The following is a 21,297-nucleotide window of genomic DNA, read 5'->3' on the forward strand; positions in this document are numbered from 1 at the left end:
CTCATAAGGACCCATTCTCAACCCCAGATTGAAAAAAGAGAAAAATTCAAGATCCTGCCAAGGAAAGAGTATCGGATCAGATACCTCCTAAGTCGGACCCAATGAAGACGCTCTCAGATCCAACTTTGTCGGATCCAATGCAATCCAAACTTGACTTTCAGACTAACAAGTTACTTCCCAGAACAAGGTACTCTACATCACTGGATCTGGTACCTGACAGGGTACCTTCCTCATTCTTAGAAAGACCCAGGTCTTCATCCATATACTGCACTCATTCTTCCAGAATTCTTACAGAAGAAGATGTGGAAGGACTGGTGAAGAAAATTCTCTTGATGCAGAGCCAGATTGGTGTTGTTTCAGCTCCTACTCCTCTGGGTCTGGAGATCTGTATGTGTACTACTCCCCCTTTACAGATTCCTCCTCTGACTCCTGTTGCTTCTGTGTTTTTGTATCCAAGTCATCCAGATCCATCTGGATCCAACCTCAGATCCAAGATTTTCTGTAAGAGAGTTGGTCCCATTGGATCCAGAGAGCTCCCAGAGCTATAATCTACTTGTCTGATCCAAGGTGTTACATTTGACTCTAAAGCTGTGTCTGCACCTCAGAGCCTTGGCACTGGACAGCTTGGCTCCGGCTTCCACCTCAGAGGTTTTGCTCTCTGAGCAGGAAAGGCCTACGATTCAGAATCTTGTCTTCTTGGATCCAGTGCCCTCTCTCTTTCTCCAAGTTGCTCTGCCTTCAAGGCTGCGAAGAGAGTATTTTCTGCTTTGACAGTTCTGATGGCTCCATCTCCCCCTCAGACCCTAAGTCTTCTGCCATGATGTCTCAGTGCACAGAGCCTCACCATCTCCTTCCACAGGAACAGCCATTACCAGAACCCCAGCCTGCTGCCCAAGGAGATGTAATCTGCTCTTCTGATACCTCCCCTGAGCACCTCGCTGAGGAGGTTCCTAAGAAGAGGACATGTAAGAGGAAACACTTAGACTCCCTGGAGGAGTCCATCACAGAAGACACAGATTTCAGTGAAGAGAAAGGGTCCCCACGATCACCTCTGGAAGATGTCAGAAGATTTGGAGACATCCTAGAAATCTTTAGAGAGGTGGTTGGACATCCAGCAACCCTACATCTGAGGAATCTGTTCTCCTGGAGGCTTTTGGTACTGGACCCTCTACCTGCTGGGTAGTTCCACCCACCGGTGAGCTATTTTACTTTATCTAATGGTGGGCATGGAAGGACCCTAACACCATCGAGTGCATTCCTCGCAGACCAGATAGGGTAATAGCAACACCTACAGATTGGGAAATGTGTCTATGCTTCAGCGACCTTCGCTTTGAGGTCTCTAAACTGTTTAGCACACTTTACTAAGCTACAGGGGGATTTGATCAAGGAGTTATCAAATACCTTCCTGGGTGCTGTTTCAGATGAAGTTCAGGCATATGTTACTTTCCAGCTGACGATCCTACAGTCCATATCCAGTTCATCCATGAGGATGAACTCACATGTACCAGAAGGAACCCCAAGGGCAGTGCATTCAGGCATTTCCATAAGGAGACACACATGGATGTGCCTCTGTGAGTATGCAGAGCATTTCAAGTCTTCTTTCATCAATGCTCCTTTTGATGGAATGTCATTATTCGGCCCCAAAGTAAAAGAAACTCTGTCCAGGTGTGAAAAAGATGGAAAGACTCTGTCTGTTGTGGGTGTGTGGTTTTTCAACTCCTCAACAAACCTTTTCTAGGAATCAACAAGGTGGTCAAAAAATGTGGTTCAAGAAGTCTCAGGGTTCTTTTCAAGACACACATAGAGGATGCTCCCCCAGAGGCAGAGGTGGGAACTCTAATGGAGGAAGATGTCCCTGTGGCAGAAGTGGCACCAGAACCAGGGTTCCAGAGAATCATTATTTGAAAAACCCTACCAGCACTCCTGAAAGTAGGCCCGATTGTCCACCTCTGGAGACAGTTGGGGGATGATTATCCTTGCACCAGAGAGCCTGGCTAGATATAACAAAAGATACTTGTGTACAAAAGATTATGTCCAGAGGCTATATAATACCCTTTTCCCTTTCACTTCCAATGTCAAGAAAAATCCCCGATGTTCCACCCAGTCAGGGGGAATCAAGCAGCAATTCAAATACAAAAGCTGCTAGAAAAAAGAATCTCGCCAGACCAGATAGAATCCAGAATTTACTCAAGGTTCTTTTTGGTGCCAAAGAAAATAAGGGAATGGAGACCAATTCTGGACCTCTCCAAAGTAAACAAGACAGTTCAAAGAACCAAGTTTTGGATGGTCATGGTTAAGTCCATTCTCCCCTTTCTAGGTAAGGACAACTGGATGTGCTGTATAGATCTTCAGGACACATACTGTCCTATAAAGATAAACAGATGATCCAGAAGGTACTTATGCTTCCAGCTGGGAGCCAGTCATTATCAATTCAGAATACTGCCCTTTAGACTCACTACAATCTCCAGGGTGTTTACCAAGTGCATGGCAGCAATATAGCAGCTCACCCTGAGACTGCAAGGATTCTGAGTGTTTCCATGTCTAGACAACTGGCTTATTACCACTCTGACCAAGCATCAACTCATATTTGCAAGAGACCAGGTTCTGCAGACTTGCTCTCTTCTAGGGATAACCATAAACTACAACAAATCTCATCTAAAGCCAACTCATAGTTTAGAGTTTATAGGAGCAGTTCTCAATACAAATACAACTATTGCCTCCCTTCCATTACTGAGAGTTCAGACTATAAGATTCCAAGTCAAAAAGATAATCTGTAGCACCTCAATTTCAGCCTGCCTGGTCCTTCAGGCTCTGGGATCAATGGCAGCAACAGTAATGTTAGTACCACTTGCCAGGTTTTATATGAAAATTCTTCAGTGGTTGTTAGCTGCTCAGTGGTCGATTCATTATCAGCCTATGTCTTACAAGATAAGACTCACTGACATTTGCAAGAGAGAGATCTCAAGTGGTGGATCCATTCAGACCAGGTTCTACAAGGTCATCTGTTCATTCCTCCTCAGCCCAATGACATAGTGACCATGGACACTTCCCATATCAGGTAGGGGACATTATCTGAGGAAGACAGCCCAAGACACCTGGTCCCCCGAGAAGGACAATTTGCATATAAATGTCCTAGAGATCAGAGCAGTGCTGTTAGAGTTGCAGGCATTTCAAAACGCTCTACCTTTGGGGACAATTGCAGTACAGTCAGAAAACATGTCAGTCTTCTGGTACATCAACAAACAGGGAAGAAGCAAATCCTACTCATTGTGTCCAGAAGTTCTTAGAGTGTGGCAGTGGGTGATCTCTTCCAACTGCTTTCTTTTAGCAATGCATATTCCGGGGAAGTCCAGTGTGATAGCAGACAAATTGATCAGGTGCATTCTTCTACCTCAAAAATAGTCCCTCAACAAAAAGATTGCAAACCCGATCTTCTGACAATAGGGACAATCTTGCTGCAATCTGTTCACTTCCCCCCTGAGCAACAAATGCAGCAGCTACTTTGCCCTAATCCCCCCACAGGGGGAATCCCCGAGGGATGGTCTACTTCACGATTAGCCTCCTCTGTCTCCTTTATGTATATCCTCCCATTGCATTGATTCCCAAATTTCTTTCTAAAGCTGCAAGGTCATCCTCATTGCCCCTTATTGGCCTGAATAAATTTGGTTTCCCTTCCTTTGGCCTCACCTGATTCAACTACCTTGGTTTCTGGATCCAACTCCGGGCCTCCTGTCTCACCTAACAGGTGTGATACATCCAGATGTAGTAAATCTCAGACTGGCTGCCTAGTTCCTCCAGTTCCATTAATAGCCAGACAGCCTATGCTGTCTTCTCCTGTCCATCATATTCTTTTGTCCTCCAAAGAACCTTCCACCAGGAATCTATACACCAGCAAATGGAAGAGATTTGATTTTTGGGCTCAAAACATAATACTGAATCTTTCATAACCCCCATTCATAATATCTTGGAATTTCTCATGCATCTTTTTGAAGAAAGAGCTAGTTCTTCTACTGTTAAACTGCAATTACAGCTATTTCAAATTTTCATGTTGGAATAAATGGTTCTTCTGTAGCATCCCATAAGTTGAGCAAAGCATTTTTTGAAAGGCACTCTACCCTTAACCCCCCCCCTTTAACGATCCTATCCCCCCCCCCCCCTTGGAGCCTAAACCTCATACTGCAGTCTCTTACACAATCTCCTTTTTTTGAACCCTTAACTACATGCACATTTTAATATCTTTCATGGAAAACAATTTGTTCATTACCTCTGCCAGAAGAATTTCTGAGATCTCAGCATTGTGCTCAAAACCTCCACACCTGATTTTCCATAAAGACAGAGTTACCTTACATACCAATCCGTCATTTCTTCCAAAGGTGGTGTCAGAATCCAATATAAATCAGTCTATTAATTTGCCAGTATTCTTTCCCAAATTTTCTAACAAAGGAGAATACGTGTTACATTTGTTAGAAGTTCATAGACAGTTGCCTTTTTACTTGCATAGGACTAAAAGCATCAGACATTTTGCCCAGTTATTTGTTTCACATGCAGAACCAACACTGGGTAAACCAGATACCAAAGTTACTTTGTCTAGATGTATAACAAATTGGGCATTGCTCTGACAAAACCTGTTTGAGCCCATTCCACTAGACCCATGGCAACCTCCTCAGTTTTTTACTTGCATAGGACTAAAAGCATCAGAAATTCTGCCCAGTTATTTGTTAAATATGCAGAACCAACACTGGGTAAACCAGGTACCAAACTTACTCCATCTAGATGTGTAACAAATTGGACATTGCTCTGACAAAACTTGTTTGAGCCCATTCCACCAGATCCATGGCAATTTCCTTAGTTTTTCAATCCAGAATATCCATTGATGATATTTGTGCAGCAGCTACTTGGACTATTCCCCATACCTTTATTACTCATTACAAATTAGATCTGGTCTCCAGAGGAAGGGCATCTTTCAGTTCTATGGTGCTCAGGAATATCCTTCCTTGAGTCTGCCCTGGAAATTAGGCTGCTGGAGACGCTGTCCTATCAGTTGAGGACAGAATGAAAATTGACATCAACGCATAAGGAAGTTATGTACTCACCATAATGTTCCATCTGTGTTGTCCATTTTCATTCTTCCTCAACTCCTCTCCCACCAACCTCCATCCTTAAGGCTTCTGGAAGAACAATTGTTTAGAGGGCCTATATGTCCTTATTATTTACAAAAACTCCATATATAGCTTCTCCGTGATGATTTCCATCTTTTTCTTTCTACTAAGGCAGCAAACAAGATCTGAGGTAGTTGGGGTGGGAGCCCTGTGGGTAAAGGAGAAGCTCAAGAGGTTTTGGTTGCCATGAGCTTTAGCAACGACCAAGTCGGATCCAAGGGATCAGATCCAAACCCATCAGTTGAGGAACAATGAAAATGGATAACACAGATGGAATGTTATGGTGAGTACATAACTTCTTTTTAATTTCTACCCACTATCACAATAGTTTAAAATCTACTCAAAGTTGTTTTTCGACAGTGGGCCCGGCCTGATCTAAACAGTAGGATATAAGTATAAAGTGTTGGGGTTAATGGTGGAAGGGTGGTGGTGATGTCATTTAATGAATAGAGAATATTGCTAAGCTTAATACAAGTCCCTGAGACTTTAGCTGTGAAGATGCTAATGTCCAACGTGTAATTACTTACCTGTACTTTTAAAATTCTGTCAGGTGAGATGGCTTTAAAAAATGGTATGGTTTACAGTCTCAGAAGCTCTGTTGTTATCAATAAGTAGACCACCAGTAAACAAGCCATACTGAATGGCTTATGAGACGTGCTACAAAGTGAGTGCTTTTGTTAATTCACAGATTCAGAGTCATAGACTGTTACTAGGCTAATAACCTGGGGGGGCCTTTCTATGCCTAGCCAAATTTTCCCGAAAGAATAATGTCCTGTATGCGATTAGGACTTACTTAACATTACAGTATTCTGCAGCACACTGTTTTAAACTGTACTATATTTAGTAGATTAACAGCTTTAACAAATCTGACTTCACATTTGCTGTGCAGGATATATTTATCTTTCATCCTTCAAAGATTTCTATATTTGCTGGTCAAACTCCTTTACAGAATTTCTGCACTGTAACGGTTAACATTTTTATCATAAGAAGAAGCTGTTAACTATTCCAAAAAGTACTGAGAGTAACTGGCATTATTTTGTCAAATGAAGCCAGCTAAATAAGACAGTTCTCAATATTTTGTTGATACAGTTCTCCATACTGTGTAGACTACAGCACTGCTTTAACTTGGCTATTTGGTTGTAATTTACTACCAAAATGTAGAACTTTTTAAGTATATTTTTTAGAGGTGGCCACACAGCACTGAGGTTAAGTGGTAGACTCAGAATCATAGATGATGTAGGAATCAAACTTACATTTTTCTACTGAGTGTACACGCTGACTTGCAGATCATTAGTCTGAACTCTGTGCTGCTCATTGTAGTCTTACATTCAGCCCTATGTTTCAATTAATGTACAGAGATCTCGTTGGCTTGTACTTTGGGTATAGGTCTACTGTTGTTACCATGAAAAGGACATTGGATTAGTGAAAATGCTCCAAAAAAGGGATTCCCAAAATGGTCCAGAGTCAAGTTAAGCACCATGGAGGTTAACTGCTACACTCTTAGCATATGGGTCAATGAAGTCAAAAGAGAACTGGATTGGCATAAGCAAAAACAAAATGAAGATCTAATGTTGTCTCTTCTGTCTGTTCCTCAAATATGGGTCTGACTTTGGACACTCTAGACTTTGAGATCCACAGCTCTGGCTCCTCCCCTTACCCACAATCCCCTCCTATTGCAACCATTACTTCAGATCTCATTTGCTGCTCATTGAGAACACACATGATTTCTTTTCTCAGGATCATCTCAGTTGTAGAACTTTCTGATTTAGTTATATAGTCTTCCTCATGTTGGACAGTAATACTTCTCTTTGCTTGTATAACTCCCTCACCACCCTCCCCCCCAAAAAATTCTTCTACTTGCACCTTTCATCAAGTAGACTTTCTAGCATCTGTTTTCAATGCTGGGGCCACTTATTCAATTACTAGGATCCAGTTAGCATCTATTTTATATGTTCATGTTGGAGAAAATCAAACTTTCTTAGAGCTTCTCTTAGATTAGCCAAAGCTTTCCTGAGGGGTGCCTTCCTTAGGCCCCCCCCGCCTTAGGGAACCTACTCCTCATTGAGGTATGACCATTTTGCTTCAAGCCTTAACCCAACCACCCTTTGAACCTGTTGCCAGGGTGGACATCAAATTTCTGACTTGGAAAACAATTCTTCTAGTGGCAATATCCTCAACATAGAGAGCACTGGAACAACAGGCCTTGCCTTGTAAACCTTCTTGTATCAGTTTCCACAAGGACAGGGTATTGCTGTGAAGCAACCTATCTTCTCTCCCAAGATAGCTACTGAAACTTCTCTGAAGCAATGTATCAATGTGCTTGTATTCTTTTCAAAAATTTCCAGTAAAGGAGGATAAATGTTTCACTTGCTTGACGTACATCACGATCTTCATTTCTATCTCAATCATACCAAATCCTTTATGAAGACAGATCAGCTATTTGTTACTTTTACTAAAAGTAAGATGATTCTTATGATAACTAATTTTTTAGCTAAGCATACTCATGAAGCTGGTTCTTCACAAATTTTTAATTTTAGGTTATCGACATTATTAACAAAAGTATTAGGAGAAGTGACGTAAATAATAAACTTGAAGTTAAGGAATAGAAATGGATTTTACAGCTGCAGGCTGACTGTTTACCTGATATAAATCAAACTTTTACATTAAAACCTGTGCTTAGGTCAAAACAAACAATTTTAAGATAATTTGTGCTATACTTTTAAATGTCTGAATGTTTTAATTGATTGAATATCTGATTTTTTTTTATTGTGTGTGTGTGTTAACGTAGTCACTATTTAAGTGTGACAATTTGAACTAATGTTAGCATTGAGGAAGGGTCTCTGTTACCTGAAAGCTTTGCACATTCAATTAGTTTATTGGTACGTTGCTGTGACTGTTTTTTCTTTGCTGGTTCTATTTTACTAGTCACGGTTTTGCTTTGGTTTTTGTTTTGTAAAGCTAAGATGAACCAAGGAATTTCAAAAGTATCCCTACTTAGATGGTTATCCAACTGTATCTCAAATGTTTATAAAGAAAAAGGTTTGCTACTGCGTAGACCAGTCATAGCTCATTCAGCTATGTCTGTCTCAACTTCCTTGGCCTTCTTTTCTAGGGCCTGAATTGATGATATTTGTGCATTTGACACTTCGTCCTATAGTCACACATTTATTGCTCATTATAAGCTGGATTTTCTCTCCAGGAATACAGTGGGTTTTGGTTCAACTGTCCTCAGGAACTTCCTTCCACGAGACCACCCCAAGGGATAAAAAGCTGGGGACTCTGTCCAATCATTTGAGGAATTTACAGAAGAGACAATATCAGATACAAAACTTATGTACTTACCATGAAGGTAGATAAGTGCTACCTGCTTCCATCCTTCCCCAACTTCCCACCCTCCTTCCCCTTCCATTCTGTGGAAGATAATTTCCTTTGTTTCTGGTATGACAAAATAGTCCAGAGCAGTAATTCAGAGATCTTTTGTGTTTCAGGATCTGATATCTGTCAGTGTGTTTTTGCTCTGTCATGGGGTTGCAGGCAAACGCAATCTGAGGTAATGTTGGGGATAGGAGGAGATTGTGGGTAAGGGGAGGATCTTAAAGTCTGGAGTTGTCAAAGTCAAACTGGAGTTCAGATCTAAAGACCCATCCAGGACAGAAGCAGACAACACAGATCTATTGTTATGGTAAGCACACAACTTTCATTTTTAGTCTGCCAAGGAGTAAAGTACAGTTGTGTAAGTAAACTTACCATAACAGTAGATGTTTGAGTGATCACTGCTACAGTAGCCTAAGCATGTAGGTTGTATCCTGCATAGGATATAAGAGCCATTCATCTTCCAAAACTTCAAGGCACCTTCTACCAACCCAAACAGTTAATCAGCTTGAGCTGAGCTGAATAGAAAGACAGGTTTGGGCATCAAGCCTTTCAGTGATTCCATTCCAACAGAGAGAGGGAGGCTGAGGAGTGAATTATCTTCTGTTTAAACTGTGAGCTTTGGCCGGTTAAGACCTGCATGATATCAACTTGAACACATAAGTGTAGCTAAGTAACTTTTATCTGCACTTTTTAAAGTAATTTGTTTGTGTTGCATTGAGCAATATCTAGCTGGAAGTTGAATGTTTTTTCAGTAGGTCCCCACCCACCTTCCCTGTTTTTGTCTTGGTGTTAATCTTGGTGGCTTTGAAACTGCCTGCCCCTCTTGTAAATTTGCACTTGGATACTCCTCCTGGGCCCATCTCATTTGCTCACTCAAAAAAAAAAAATTATCTGCTTTTACTGTATTTGTGTTTCTTCCTACTTTATTTTGCTTTTGTGTCATCTTAAAAGTACTCAGTTGTATTTATTACTGCTTGGTGTAACTCAGTCTAAGCCTTTTAGTTTAAGCACTTGGGCTTCAGACCAGTTGTTTTACATTAAGAAGGTTTGTGCTCTGCACTGTAGTGGCAGGACAGGTAGCTTACATCCTTCTAAGTTGGGAACTGCTGATTGAGGGCTCAGTGTTTGTTATTCTAAAATTGTATTAATTCTGGTTTAAGCACTTGGGCTTCAGGCCAGTTATTTTACATTAAGAGGGCTCGTGGTCTGCACTCTTGTGGGAGGAGAGGCAGGACTCTGCCCTTCTGAGCTGGGAATTTCTGGTTAAAGGCTTATAGTGCCTGCATATTTGTACTGCTTCTTACTAAATTGGTACACCTTGTTTGCTGTAGCATAGACTAGATCCAGGCCTGCTGAATCTAGTTTTGCTTGTATAACTTGAGCACTAATCCAGGCATTCTTTAAAGTATTCAATTGTATTTATTACTGCTTGGTAGTAACTTGATTAAAGTGTAGCTATCATTCAAAGTCTTTTGGATTAAGCACTTGGGCTCAGACCAGTTGTTTTACATTAAGAAGGTTTGTGGCCTGCACTGTGGTGGCAGGACAGGTAGCTTACATCCTTCTAAGTTGGGAACTGCTGATTGAGGGCTCAGTGTCTGTTATTCTAAAAGTGTATTAGTTGTGGTTTAAGCACTTGGGCTTCAGGCCAGTTATTTTACATTAAGAAGGTTCGTGGTCTGCACTCTTGTGGGAGGAGAGGCTGGACTCTGCCCTTCTGAGCTGGGAATTTCTGGTTAGAGGCTTATAGTGCCTGCATATTTGAACTGGTTCTTACTAAATTGGTACACCTTGTTTGCTGTAGCATAGACTAGATCCAGCCCTGCTGAATCTAGCTTTGTTTGTATAACTTGAGCACTAATCCAGGCATTCTTTAAAGTATTCATTTGTATTTATTAATGCTTGGTAGTAACTTGATTAAAGTGTAGCTATCATTCTAAGTCTTTTGGATTAAGCACTTGGGCTCAGACCAGTTGTTTTACATTAGGAAGGTTTGTGGCCTGCACTGTGGTGGCAGGACAGGTAGCTTACATCCTTCTAAGTTGGGAACTGCTGATTGAGGGCTCAGTGTCTGTTATTCTAAAAGTGTATTAGTTCTGGTTTAAGCACTTGGGCTTCAGGCCAGTTATTTTACATTAAGAAGGTTCGTGGTCTGCACTCTTGTGGGAGGAGAGGCTGGACTCTGCCCTTCTGAGCTGGGAATTTCTGGTTAAAGGCTTATAGTGCCTGCATATTTGAGCTGTTTCTTACTGGAATTGGTACACCTTGTTTGCTGTAGCATAGACTAGATCCAGGTCTGCTGAATCTAGCTTTGTTTGTATGCTTGTTTGCTTGTTATTTCCCTGAAATGCTAATTCCACCTAAAACGCGGCTTTTCAGTGCTTCTGTGGATCCCTAGTGACATCTGCATTGATTACTGTACTTATTTCCTTGTTTCACTTGAAAGAAAGTTACTGTTTGTCATTTTTGCATTTAAGTTACCTGTAACACATTGCATTTAATTTACCTGGCACTTGCTCACTAAAGCAATTATATAAGTCAGCACTAAAAAATTAAAAGCACTACACCCTCACAAACTCCCCTTGAGTACCTTGTTCCCCATTGGCCCTTTTTTTCAATTATAAAGGAATTCCCAATACTATTCTAGCATGTCCAAAGGTCAGTTGTCAATCTCCTCTCCGGTCCAGCTGGTGAATCTGGGAATCTTGAGGCAATGTTACAACTGCCTCATGTACACAGACAACCCTCTCCTCCTCCCAACAGAGAAGGAATATTAAGTGAACCAACTGTTTTAATATGTCTTAAGAGCACACTTGTTTTTATTTTGTCTATATTTGTTTTTATAGATGTTCCTAAAACATGCTTTTTATATAAGATTTTCACACATGCTTTTTGAATGTTATATACATTTGATTCTTTGCATTTTATTCCATGTATTTTTATTGCAACAGTTCTTGTCTCTTTAAAATTCTTTGGAATGTTTTACTAATTGCGTGCCACTGATTGGGAACAGTATATATGGTGAAAGCAGTTTTAGTGTTTGTCATAGATCTGAAGAAGCATCACTGCGGAAGCGCTTATCTCTCTGTCAGTTGTTTGTGGATTAAATATTTCTTTTTACAAGTTTGGATCCTGCTTTATTTGACCTGGCATAAAAGGGTTTGTACCTGCTCACGCTTGGCTTTTACCTTTTTCTGTACTTATTTCCTTGTTTCACTTGAAAGAAAGTTACTGTTTGTCATTTTTGCATTTAAGTTACCTGTAACACATTGCATTTAATTTACCTGGCACTTGCTCACTAAAGCAATTATATAAGTCAGCACTAAAAAATTAAAAGCACTACACCCTCACAAACTCCCCTTGAGTACCTTGTTCCCCATTGGCCCTTTTTTTTCAATTATAAAGGAATTCCCATTACTATTCTAGCATGTCCAAAGGTCAGTTGTCAATCTCCTCTCCGGTCCAGCTGGTGAATCTGGGAATCTTGAGGCAATGTTACAACTGCCTCATGTACACAAACAACCCTCTCCTCCTCCCAACAAATTCCAACACATGTGAGAGATGCAACCATATAGCCAAACTGGAGGCTAAGCTCTCTCAACTCAGTACTGGCGAAACCTGTCAGGAGGAGAAGGAAACCACACTCACTACAATTCCAGTCTCACACAGACCTACCATGACAGCAAACCAAACACATAAACACACAAAAACATACTTGGAGGCTCTAAATAAAAATCTGCCTAAGCAGCAGAGACCTCCAAAGCAGACACCCAAGCAACCGCTACCCCAAAACAAAACACGTGCAACACATAGCTCAGAAAGCCAGTGTGCCGAACAGTCACAGCCCTCAAGGCTAAACAACACACCTGATACACTTGTAATAGGTGACTCTATCATCAGGCACACTGACGTCCCGCTCACCAGGCTGAACAAGGAGAAGGTCACGGTGAGCTGCCTGTTGGGCGCTAGGATCCGCCACATAACACAAGCACCAGGTCACTCCAAGGCAAGTACAAATATGACTCAGTCATTGTCCATGCTGGTGTGAATGACCTGAGACGTACCTCCCTGGACTACATGAAAAGAGACATAGAGGAGCTCTCTGAGCATGTGGCCCAGGCTGGTATGACCCTGACCTTGAGTAGTATCTTACCCTCACCAAGAATGATGCCACAATATGAAGACAAGATGATCAATTTCAACAATTGGCTTAAGTATTGGTGTCATTCAAAGGGGATCCAATGCCTGTCAACCTGGGATGACATGCTCGACAGGACACGATGCTTCGCTAGGGACGGCTTGCACCTGTCACCCCTGGGCTTTTGGATATTGGCAAAGGCTCTTGCTACCCCCATAGTGCCTTTTTTAGGCAAGGCTCAAAAGACAAACCCACCTCCATAGGTATCACAAGGGATAAGAAACTAAGAGTAATGCTACTCAACGCCAGAAGTCTAAACCTCAAGATGCATGCACTCGAAACTCTCCTTAGCATGGAAAACATCGACATCTGTGCAGTAACAGAAACCTGGTTCAAGGCTCCCGAGAGCACCCCAGCACTACCAGGTTATACCTCATACCATGCTTTTCGGCCCCAAAACTTGGACCCAACCAGAAAAGGAGGGGGGGTATCAATATTCATCAAAGATACCCACACCTCCAGGTTGGTGGCACAGCACAAAGCATCAGAGACTATCCATGTGCAACTAACAGTGGGTAAAACTGCCTTCCAGTTTATAGCCTGCTACAGACCACCCTCCCAAACCCAGGAACCCCACTCGGCCTTCCTGAGAACACAGGAAAATATGAAGGTCTCTCCAAACACCATTATATTGGGCGTCTTCAACTACCCAAACATAGACTGGGAGCATTACTCTAGCTCCAACACCCTAGCTCAAAGGGTCCTAGAATTTATAAACTCAAATGCTATGGAACAACTTGTTACCACTCCCACAAGAGAGGAAAACATACTGGACCTGATCATCACCAACATGGGGACTCTATGCTCCAGACCAGAAGTGTATCCCTCACTGGTAAGATCAGACCATAAACTAATCTCACTGGATATTCACATCCCGACCCCCACCCCTTGCCCAGAAAACCACAGTGAAAAACTTCTCTAAAGCAAATTTCACACTCCTCAAAACCGAGGTGGAATCCTTCAAAGCCCCCGGGCCTGTGGAAAATACAGCCCAGACCGCAGAATCCTTTATAACGCATTCTATGAACACCTTCAGGAATGCATGGATCATGTAATCCCAGATAAAACCAAGACCCAATCCTCCAAAGGCAGACGTCCTGTCTGGTGGACCCCAGCCATAAACAAACTATACAATAGAAGGAGGAAGCTACTACATGATAGTGCAAAATCCCAAAAAGGGAAGGCATCTTTGATCAGTGTTAGCAAAAAACTACGGGCACTCATAAAATCGTCTAAGGCCAGCTTCAAGAGAAAAAGTGCACAGGACACTAAGGATAATCACAAGGCTTTCTTTAGTTATGTTAGGAACCTGGGTGGGAATTCCCAGATATGCTCAGAATTAGTCCACAATGACAAAAAATACACCGAACCCACAGACATTGCCAACATCCTAGCCGACAGGTTCAGCGCAAACTTCTCCCCCCCCCTCCCCACCAAAAGGGCAAATATCTATCCCAGCAGAGTGCTGCCCCCCTGACATCTCAGATACTTAGGTAAGAGCCGCCCTCTCCAAAGCAAAAAACACAGCATCAATGGGACCAGACAGTGTCCCGGGCTGCGTCCCACATGAACTCCAAGAAGAGCTAAACCCAAACATGAAACTACTGTTCAATCTCAGCCTTACCACAGGATATGCACCCAAAGAGTGGCGTACAGCAACAGTGGTTCCTCTCCACAAAGGTGGTGCCTCAACGGATCCTGGAAACTATCGCCCCATAAGCCTGACTAGCTTGGTCTGCAAAGCTATGGAAAGGATCATCATGGACCTCATAAAAAAAGATATTGGGGACCTACAGACACTGGATCCTACCCAGTTCGGCTTTGTTAAGGGCAGATCCTGCCTCTTAAACCTGGTCAATTTCTTTGAAACAGTCACCAAGGCCATTGACGAGGGGAAGGTGGTCCACACAGCCTACCTGGACCTCGCTAAAGCCTTCAATACAATACCCCACTCGGGCATTATAGATAAGCTCACCAGCTTAAGTATAAACCCCTATGTTACTAGATGGGTGCAAACTGGCTCAAGGGCAGAACCCACATGGTTAGAATTGCTGGAGCCATGTCAGACTCCAAACCAGTTACAAGTGGCATCCCACAAGGCTCAGTCCTGGGATCTCTCCTGTTCGGTATATATTTCTCGGAGTTACAGACCAACACGGAAGGACTGTGGCTGACCAAGTTCACAGATGACTGCAAACTGGGCACTATAATCGACTCTCCAGCCGACACAAGCATCCTCCAAAAGGGCCTCATAGAAACAGACAACTGGTGCCACAGCCATGGCCACAAGCTGAACGCCAAAAAGTGTATAGTCATCCCCTTTGGCAAAAACAAAGTGCCCACAAATTACCACATAGGGGGTAATCCATTAAGTACGGAAGAAGTAATTAGGGACCCAAGTTGATAGCAATCTCTCATTTGACAACCACGTGGCCAAAGTGGTTAGAAAAGCATTTTATATAGCCCACCTAATCATGAAGGGATTCAAATCTAGATCAGGGGAGGTCATCGTGCCTCTTTACTCATCCCTCATCAGGCCCATAATTGAGTACAATGCCCCTTTTGGGATGTACCTTACCAGACACCTGAAGCAACTGGAAAGACCCCAAAAGTACCTCACCAAGAGGATCAAAGGGCTCAAACAGATGCCTTATGCTGCCCGGTTAAAGAAACTCCAGCTCTACTCAGTGGCATACCGCCTGCTCAGAGGCGATCTGTGCCTGACGTATAAAGCCATGACCAACCCAGAATTAATGGACATGCTGCACCTCAGAAAATCCAAATCCCATCGAGCTACGTGCTCGAGAGACTTGAACCTCAGCACTGAAATAAATAGGACATGCTGGAGGGACAGATTCATAACCCAGAGGCTCCCTTCACTCTGGAATAAAATCCCATTTCAGGTTAGGCAGAGTCCCTCATTGACTCTCTTCAAGAGGAATCTTGATGAGTGGATGGGAGATCATAGGTTTACCCCGGGTATCACTTCTGTGTCACTGTTAGACAGAGGCACAGTATACTAACCTCGAAAAAGGGCATAGCAAAATTAATTTAAAATGGGTGTCGAAAGCCAAACACACTCTGGCTAGGCTTATAAATGCCCTAGGGCAGATAGCCTAGTATGTACCTATGAACCCTAAAAGGGCAATGCTAGGAACAACAAAAAGTAAATGTCCACACCCTGGCTTAAACAGCACACCAATAAACAAGGGGTGTGAAGGGAGGAAACAGCTACTACATCAGTGATCATTTGAGCATCTATTGTTGTAGTAAATTTACTTACACAACTGTACTGTGTTCATCTTACTGATCACTGCTGCAGTAGTCTTAGCTACATAGGTAGGTTACCATTGCTTACTACATTTGGGACTTGGAAGGGGAAGAGACCAGTTGCCCCTGGAGAATGTTCCTAGCAAAGCCTGATCAAGACCTAGAGAGGGAATCATGCTTGTAGTGCTTTGTAAAAGTATGTATAGTGGACTAAGTTGCAGCTTCTAGAATCTAACCCTTTCCAAAAAGCTATAGATGAAACCAAGGCCTTGATCCTGCCTAAAATAGTTTTGTTGCGGTGAGTATAACAAATGGTAGTAGTCTAAGACAACCATTTGGAAATAGTGTGTTTTGACACAGGTCGCTCCTTGTGCTTAACTTCACAAGAAATGAACAACTGATCCGAAGAGCTGAAAGATTTAGATCAGTCAAGATAGTACTGGAGTTTTCTGTGGACATCCAAGTTATGGAGTATCCTTTCTCGCTCATTTTTATGTTCAGGAAAGAAAATAGGGAGATGGATAGTCTGGCTTAAAGTAAACTTGGATAACACAAAATTAAGATCCCAAGAAGGGGCCAGCAGTGTTCTTGGAGGCAAAAACCCTTTCAAAATCATTTTGACATAAGAATGTATTGAAAGACTAGACATGCTTAAATGGACAATAAATTAACTTTGTTTGAGAAGTAAGAAAGGCCATAGGATAGTAACTCATGTACATAAAAAACAGAGAACAATGGAAAAGGTTTTCTAGTTGTTGCCAACAACATAAGTAGCCCTGAATGGGTGCTGGTAATGTTTTTGGCAACAACTAGAAAACCTTTGCCATTCACTAATATATGTTCTTCTAGTAGTAGGCATTCTTCCATTATTACCTACTACACATCCTCATTAAACAGGTGACTAAAGGAAATTAAGACCCTGTCATCCAGGCAGTCAGAGGAAGTTGGTTGGGGTCTGCATGTATCAAACGCTCCTGTTCTTGTGTGAGTAGATCCAGTCTGTGAAGAAGTTTGAAGCAATTGGCCCTGGCCATTTCCAAGCAGAGCAAAGTACCATTTGAGTAACTGATGTCTTACCTCCAGTACAGCTCTTTTGAGTGTGTACATTTAACTCCTAGTGGGTGTGGCCTGAACCTTTGAAAATGAAGTTATCACCTTACAATTCTAACAAACAGTCATTGACTGAGGTCAAATATGAACACAATTGTGTTTGCCATCATGTACGCTTCAAGATAAAATATTCTGATACCTTGTATGTGGCATGGTTTTGGAATTATTAATGCAAGTATGAACAAGTAATATTTGACACCTAGAGGAGCAGTAGGCGGTAACTGCAGATACACCTGGAGGTGTCACTCGGATGTAATGAGTTCAGCAGCTTAATGGCTAAGACTCTTCCCCTTACATATTTTCTCACATTCAGCACATTGATAGAGTCACTGGGCACATACTACAAAAGACATAGCACTGCTGACCAGATAAGGCAGGAACAATACAGTGGTTGAGGGGCAGCTGCTTTTCTTGTGGGGAATGGCGAGGGAAAGTCCACCTCAGGAGCATCCCTGGGTAGGGAAAAGAAAGTGGATATGCACCAACAACAGCAAATTACGTTGGTGCTCAACAGTAAAATATTAAGTAAATCCCTCCTAAGGGTGGTGTGATGTGTGATGACTGTCGCACCACCACCATGTTGTAAGGGTACATTATAAGTTCCTCTTGGGAGATAGTTGGCCCCACTGAATTACATGGTGCTACCTTAGTGGATAGAAAGAACTAAAGAGGAGTGTAAGTTAAATGACCTGTAGTAAGGCAGGGAGTAAAAGGCCTACATTTTTCATCACCAAGATTTCTAAGTGGTTAAGTTGTTTCCCTTTTCCAAAAATAAAATTGTTAAAGTCAGTATTTTAAATGTGCAGCCTTGATTTCAGAGTTTCTCAAGCCTTGCTGAGAAACCTTTAGCTCATCTTCTCAGACCATAAGTCCTCGTCCACCAAATAAAAGGAAAGACTACTCAGCCTTACCCAAGACGTCAAGCAATGATTTTGAGCCTCATAGAGGACTATCATGCTTCAGAATGTACATGAAAAGGCAAATGGCTTTCAGTGATTGACTGCCCTATTTTCAGAGTGCAAATCCTGTACCATAAAAATGAATTACTTTCTCCGTATTGGTTTGCCTTTGATACTTAACCTCAATTACAGAAATTCCTCAAGAGTCAGAATTTCAAATGTACACCTTTTTTTTCTTTTGTTTACATCTTGAAGTCTTCACGGGAAAAAAACAGGAAACTCTCCAGGGGATAGCCCCACCATTTTAAAATATACTCTGTGTAGCACAAGTTACAGGATGTTTACAGACAACATTGTTGTGCTCTCTGCTTCTCTGCTCCTGCACACACAGCACAACTTGCTTGTCCTGTTTTTGTTTTGCTTTGCACTTAATAGTAAGTCCTAAGAAAATTCTGTGTACCTAGCATGCTCTGTTCCTTTTGCCTTAATTGCAGTGACTTACAACTGGAAAAAAAGCCATTGATGTTTTTACTGATACAGCTAGGTGTTCCCCGGAAGTAAAATGGCCTGCTTTAAAATGAACCCTTTCATTCCCATGCTAATTGTTTCTATTTTTGCAGCATTACTGTTTGATGGAGACACTGCCCTTTACCGCATATGGTTAAGTGGAAAATGGAGTCATGATTTGTAATCTTTTACTCCTCTGTGCATTCATTACGTCATATCCTTCCTGTTACGACATCTCTCCTAACCTGATCCATTTGCAGTGTCATTAAATGTTCTTTATTTTCAGCCCTGTTGTCATTTATGATATGTTTACATGCTTTTGATGCAACCTGCTCTTTCATTTTGTTTCTGTGAGTGTATGTACTGTAGTGCACTTCATTTTATTTTCATTGGTCTTTCTACAACATGTTTTGAAGAGTTTGATTCTCTTGTTTACCTCCATTAGTTAACTCTGTGCTGCTTTATGTTATAAAGCACTGTGTAGGAACAAGGGTTCATTTCCGTATGGATTACAGTAACAAGTTTTTACAAGGCATTTATTTGACTTTGTCTAATGTTCTCCCCTTTTGAGCTGTGAGTGATTTTGAAATCATTAGGAACATTGGGCTTGCTTATCATGTTTAGTTTCTGATTAACTGAAAGCATCTGTATTTGTTTCTTTTTTTTTATTTGCTGAGCAAAAGGGCTAATCCTGTTACAGACCTTGGTTTACCTTGCAGAGCAGGCTGTCTTTAGATGGTCACTCCCACCACCAACTGATGTCATTGAAATAGCATATGATATTGACTTTTCCAAAGAGCATGGTATCACAGTTTGCACCTGCTGGCCTAAAAGTACTAGCTGGTTGTTTCAGTTACAGTATACTTTAATTCACTTCTTTTATTCTTATAAAAGACTTGGTGTTTGCATTAAATTTTTGTCTCCCTTCCATCTCTTGCTCCAGCTGCTACAGGTCACAGGTATGCCGCAGCGTAGGGTGAAAATAGTGATAACAGGAGATGATTTTGGATATTGCCCAAGGAGGAACCAAGGCATTGTAGAGTGTTTTCTGGCTGGCGCAATTTCGAATGTCTCCTTGCTGGTAAATGCCAGTGCAGCTAAAGATGCTGCAGAACTGGCAAAGAGGTAAGTTATATATCTTAATGGGGTGGAATTGTGTTTAACTAAGCAGCCATATGTTAGTGGAGAAAGGTGCAGCTTTCCAAATAAGGTGTTGTTCAGAATTGTATTTATGAACCATGAAAGTGGAAAGGGTAGACATTGGCACGTGCAAAGTATTCTGTGTCACTATATTACATTATGATATAGTCAACAATTTATTCACATGCAGGGTACCATTTGGGCAGCTGTTAATACCTGGTCAAGGAATTACTTTGCATCTACAAAAGCTAGAATAGTATTGGAATGGTACCAATTTTTGGAAAGAGAGAACACGAGTCTTGGTATTTTAACTGGAGTCATCAGTCCCATAGTTTTTCTGAGAAATATATTATCCCACGTTAATACTGTATAAATGGCCATTTATCAGTACAGTATACTGTTAAATGATAAATTCATTAGAATCATAATTTTATTTATTTTACTAAATGTCTAGTTTTATAGGTTTTCCAGGTACTTGATCTCTGTATAACCTTATTTCCAGAATTCCTTAAAATTTAGAATGAATCTGTTTCATTTGTTACTCTGTTAGAGAATTGTTGGCTGTCTTCTCAGACATATTCCCCATCAGTGTTTACTTGCCACCTTGGATACCCGTATTGCTTTTCTCTCTCATGTAGTAGAACTGCTGAGGCTGTACTGTTTGGGAATGTAGTCTTCACTGCATGCCTGCTTTCTGTGCTGACTCCTTTGAAAGCTTCTGTGCTGAGGTGCCAGAGTGTGTTATTAAACTATTTGCTTTATCTGTGGCTGTGTTTTTTTCTTTCTCTGCTGTTTTACCTAGAGTGTTTTAATGGAGTAAGGCATACAGTGCTGCATACATGACTGCTTAAACTAGAACAGAGCAGGTTCCATTGTGTGCACAGTGACACTAGCACTGACTAAGCCTCCAAATCTTGGAGAGACAGGCCATCTGCTAGGTATCCAGCATTCTTCCTGGCTGATCTCTAGAAACCTGAATTCAGTACAGAACTCTGTTTAACATTGGTTTTGCTGTCCCTTGCTATTGAAAGGTAGCATTTGATTTCAAAAACAGTTTGCCTTCTGAAATTATTAAAATACATTTTTTCTGAGTTGAACATGGATGCTGAGTACATTGTACAATTCTTGTCAAGTTGCCATTCCGTTTTTTAACACACAACTCTAACTCATTACTGCTGCACAGTACTGGAATGTTGTAATTTTTGTAGAAGTTCTGTTAAACTCACATGTTTTAAAGTACAGAAATTGTTTTGGATAATGCATGTTTCAAAGGCTACAGTGGTGAGTTTATGTTTCAGTATCTAGCCCTGGGTTATTGTGAATGTCTAACACTGTGCTAGTGTATCAGTTGACCTTACAGACAACTTTATGAATTGGTCATTAACAAAGGGGATCCCAAGAGTTCCCGTATCTTCATTTCTGCATAGTACGCATGCCAATCTTATGGCACCTTATAATATTTTATAATTTAGGAAAATAAGTCTGGACATGGGAAAAGGTATTTATGCATTGCACTGATGAACAACAAGACATTTGTAGGTCAGTAGTTGAGAAGGCAGTTTTTCTAGCACAGGCTCTTGCATGTTTGTAGGACATTAGAGCAGAAATACAAGTTGTATGGAGTATCTGTAGGTGTTTT

General features: G+C 41.5%; 1 protein-coding gene across 3 annotated transcripts in view; it reads left to right on the forward strand.

Annotated features, from left to right (window-relative positions):
• Positions 1 to 21,297, forward strand: part of YDJC (YdjC chitooligosaccharide deacetylase homolog) — a 171,391-nt gene that overhangs the window by 49,346 nt on the left and 100,748 nt on the right. Inside the window, exons 1-2 of one of the 3 annotated variants that reach the window (XM_044057061.1) lie at positions 17,647 to 19,351; positions 19,462 to 19,643. In XM_044057061.1, the coding sequence (XP_043912996.1) occupies positions 19,295 to 19,351; positions 19,462 to 19,643 (239 nt within the window). In that variant the 5' untranslated portion in view covers positions 17,647 to 19,294. Of the gene's footprint in view, positions 1 to 17,646; positions 19,352 to 19,461; positions 19,644 to 21,297 lie in introns of those variants that run through there. The other 2 variants (XM_044057064.1, XM_044057063.1) reach the window with 2 other exon arrangements.

This window comes from Protopterus annectens, chromosome 15.part0 (genome assembly GCF_019279795.1).
Source record: "Protopterus annectens isolate FY-2018-M chromosome 15.part0, PAN1.0, whole genome shotgun sequence".
Taxonomy (NCBI): Eukaryota; Metazoa; Chordata; order Ceratodontiformes; family Protopteridae; genus Protopterus; species Protopterus annectens.